This window comes from Alexandromys fortis, unplaced genomic scaffold (assembly GCF_014885135.2).
Source record: "Alexandromys fortis isolate MF-2015 unplaced genomic scaffold, M_Fortis_MF-2015_v1.1 scaffold_80, whole genome shotgun sequence".
NCBI classification, from domain to species: Eukaryota; Metazoa; Chordata; class Mammalia; order Rodentia; family Cricetidae; genus Alexandromys; species Alexandromys fortis.
The window spans coordinates 851,345-855,423 of record NW_026068174.1 but is presented as its reverse complement, the minus strand read 5'-3'; the positions used below and the strand labels follow the sequence as shown (position 1 = coordinate 855,423).

Sequence of the window (4,079 nt, the reverse complement as noted above, 5' to 3'; positions counted from 1 at the left end):
CCACCAAAGCTGGAAGAGAGGCCATAGCACAGCCTGGATCAAAACTTATCCTATGTAGTGGTTTCCCTGGCCCCAGGTCCAACCTGCCCCCAGCCTTCTAGACCCTGCTTTCCACTCCCAGTTTCAACCAAGTCTGAACCCTGAAGTCCTCATGGAGTCCAAGAAACAGAGGCTGTGGGTGTTGAAGATTCCATAATTTAAACAGAGAGTACCATAAAATAGCTTATCATGTGACTGAGATGGGTGCGCCTGTAACAGTGGGCAGAGGGTGACGGCAGTTGGAGGGTGGGGGACTGAGTGAAGGGATGCTCCAGTCTCGGGGCCGGGATGGGAAGGCGGAGCTCAGCTTCACCTCAGCAGGCAGGGTTTCACCTCCTTCAGGTAACGTTGAACCCACGCATCTGTACTCTTGGCACAGCTTTCTTGACCTTTCTTCATCCTGAATCTGTGAATAGAGGACATGGGCAAGGACCCGAGTCACCCACTAGGAACCTGGAACACTCAGAGGCCCCTGAGCTCCCCGCTCTGTGAACGAAGGGACTGTATATGATCTGAAGGCACACTGGTGTCACATTGGGAGCTGATTAGTGGGGACCCCTGGACCCTCCTTTAGGGACTAGGATTCCCTCTATAAGGCTGGGGCAGAGGAGCTGGCCAACATCCTGATGCGTAGCGAGGATAAAACTTCGCCATCCTAGAACAACTCCCTGCTCCCGCTTTGAGTGTTTGTGTATCCATTCGGGACCCACACATTGCTCTGGGTTCGTGGTGTAGGTGTGTGTGTTTTGTGTGTGTGTGTGTGTGTGTGAGAGAGAGAGAGAGAGAGAGAGAGAGAGAGAGAGAGAGAGAGAGAGAGAGAAAGAGAAGAAGAGAGGAGAGGAGAGGAGAGGAGAGGAGAGGAGAGGAGAGGAGAAGAGAGGAGAGGAGAGATTGATTCTTTTCCATCTGTCCACTTCCTAATTTGATTGGTATTCATTCCACAAACCAACTCTGCCTCCTACTGGCCAATGGTCTTAGACAACCACCTCTGCCTCCCCAAACTCAGTTTCTCTCTAACAAAGTGTATGTTCCTAAGAGGATCAGCAGGAGTCATAACAGGAAAGCGCCTCAAAATGCTGACCTTGTGTGTGAGTCACCTCAATCCGGCTACTAATGACCCTGAGATACAGGCAAGTTTCTGCTTTGTCCCTCTTTACAGACCAGAGTCAAAGCACAGGGTAGGGGAAGAGTTTCCTGTCCAAGGCCCCTGGAGAATGCAGCTTGGCAAATTGGTAAATGAGTGTGGTGTGTGTGTGTGTGTGTGTGTGTGTGTGTGTGTGTGTGTGTGGTGTTCATGGTGGTGGCCACAGGTTGGTTGGTAAGAAGTCTTCCTCAATTCATTGTCTGTCTATCTTGCTTTTTGAGGCAGGGTCTCTCATTGAATCTTGAACCTGTTTCAGTCAGGTCAGAACCAGCAACCCATGGGATATGTCTGTCTCTGCCTCATCCAGCTGGAGGAACAATCTCACACCACTTTGATCTATTTCCTGCGTGTTGGCAGGGAATATGAACTCCTTGGACAGTCAAACACTCTACCCACTGAGCCAACGCTCCAGCCTGTCTGTCGCTTTGGCTAAGCATTTCCTTCTGGCTAGATAATATGGGATATAATCATGGCTTCACGTAAAGATAGTTATCTGCCTTTGCACTTGGGGAGGAAGTCCTAATTTATTTGGCGTTCAAGCAAATAAATCGGAACTCCCCCCTGGGAAGCCCTATGCTCCCCCTTGTGATCAAGCAGGGCGCTGCACCACGGTTTGCCTAATTGGGTTTAGAGTCCCTATTCCTGTAGAACAGCGCCATCTAGTGTCCGCTATTCTCATTCCAGTCCGCGTTATCCCTCCCCAAGCTAGAGGCTGGTCAGTGCTCACTCACACAACAGCACGGTGGGAACAGGAGGGGCTGATCGCTCTGTAACACTGGATTGACTTCTGGGGAGGCATTTTCTTCAGAAAGCTGAAGCAGCAGCGAGAGGAGGCCACGTGCACTAGAAGAAAAACACGGAAGACCATTATTAGCGCCCATACCTCAGCCTCCCAAACACACAAGGATTAAAACGGAAAGCCTACAAAGCCTTTGCTAGGACAGACTCAGGCTTGGAGACCATATCCAGATGGCCATGGTGCAGCCTTGCCTCTCCAGCCACTCATCTCTGGAGAATACTCAGAAGGCTGAGGGGGTCAGAGCTAAGCACCCCACAAAACAGCAGAGGGTGGAGACATTAACCACAAGCCAGCCTGAGCCCCTGACTCAGCTCACACCCCTGTCCGTACACTGAGATCCCACAGATACAGCCCTCTTCAGTTTCCGTCTCCCATCGCAAGCACAGAGCTTTGTACCATACAAGTACTTAAGCTCTACAGTTCTAGACTCATATTCTAGGGAACCTGTTACCCCATTACACGCAGGACATTGCAGTTCACGGTTTACAGACAGAACCTGGTGAGGAACTGCACAAGAGCTCAGAAGGAAGGGGAAAAGGTGTTCCCAAGAAGTAGTTAGCTAGTCCCTCGTCTACACAATCTCCTGCATCCCCTCCTTGGTCCTCTTTCATAGTCCAATAACCCCAAACTCTGCCGGTCTGTATATTCCCCTCCCCACATCCCACCTTTAAAGTCTCTTGTTCTAACCCTCGCTCCTTCCTAGCCCACAAACCCTTGGGTCCATTGTTAGGTCAGTATTCTCTAAATGGAACACAAGCTCCACTTTAGCCATATAGAAAGGTCTAGTGTTTTCCAGTTATTAGCTCCTGTGGTTCTTCCTTCAACCCCTACCTGCCATTTGTCACACTGTGGAAACTAGACCCAGTTCCTCCTCTGGGCTTCAGGGCTCCCAGCTTGCTTGAAACAACCCCCACTAATCCCTCTCAAGTGTCTGTAGAGTAAGGATCTTCTACACTGAAGCCAGCTCAGCTCTCAAAAGAAAAAGTGCCTCTCAAGAAAGGGCCAGGCTTAGGATCACACCCAGAGGACCCTGGTCCAGGTCTGTCCCCGCAGTCATTAAAAAAAAAAAAAAAGAATCAGAGGTGAGTTTCAGGTCTGAGCTCAACATAAAGCAGTAGATGGCTGCCCTAGCCCAACCTCCTCCATGCCCAGAGCCCTCAGCCCATTCATGCCCTCCATCCCTCATCTCCAGGCGGGAGCAGAGATGGAGCCAGTGAGAGGACTAGATGAGTTCTGCCCTACATCCAGAACACCTGTCTGTACTCTCCCCTCCCCAGGCCAAGTACAGGAACCCCACCACTCACTGCTCTTGCTGTCCACATCTTGTGGCCACATGGCAGCCAGCAGCAGACACATCAGGGCCATGCTGATGAGTTTCATGTTGATGGGTTTCTGGTTTGGGCCTCTCTGGAGCAACCACTAAATGCCTGGTGAAGCCAAGAGCTCTCCTCTGCCGCATCTTGTACTGAGCTTATATCAGGAGGCCTGGGGTGCTTTCCCAGCCCATGAGGAAGATGTGGGAGTCCCAGGGAAAAGGAGCTCATACCCAACGGCCACATGGAAAAGTCCTTTCCTCACCTCTCTGGGGTAGTATTCGAGGTATGTTTGGGTGCCTGATGTCTTGGGAAGTTCCCCAAGTGCAAAGGCAGATAGCTATCTTTACATTCTTGACAAAATACGTGGGAGCTGTCCTGGCTGAGTGGAAAGTCAAGAAAGGTGAAAGAGAGGAAGTGGCCTGCACACAGCTCATCTAACCCACATCATTCCATTCCACGCAGCTCCTGGAGCTGGAGAAGGTCGGAGCACGAGCTCCGAGCTGAATCAAAGCAAGCTCGAGCTTGCGTGTGGATCCCAGCTCTGCTAATCAGCAATATCACAAACGTATCTCAGCTGCACATCCCTGCCAACACAGAACCAGCTCCTATCTCAAATGTGGGCAATAAAAATGCAGTGAGGAACCGGGGAGGTGGCTCCATCAGCAAAGTCCTTGCTATGCTGTGAGGACCAGATGCCCAGAACCCACCACAGTGGCAAACTTTTGTAATCTCAGAACTGGAGAGGCTGACAGGCAGATCCCTGGAGCTGGCTGGTCAACCA

At 51.1% G+C, this 4,079-nt stretch overlaps 1 protein-coding gene across 1 annotated transcript; it reads right to left on the bottom strand.

Moving 5' to 3' along the window:
• Positions 1–250: 250 nt before the first annotated feature.
• On the bottom strand, positions 251–3,396 carry Ccl1 (C-C motif chemokine ligand 1). Its single transcript, XM_050128740.1, has 3 exons — positions 3,287–3,396; positions 1,915–2,026; positions 251–445 (listed from the first exon to the last, which is right to left on the bottom strand). Exons 1-3 carry the CDS (start codon positions 3,360–3,362, stop codon positions 349–351), a joined length of 285 nt encoding a protein of 94 aa, XP_049984697.1. The 5' UTR covers positions 3,363–3,396; the 3' UTR covers positions 251–348.
• Positions 3,397–4,079: the final 683 nt, after the last annotated feature.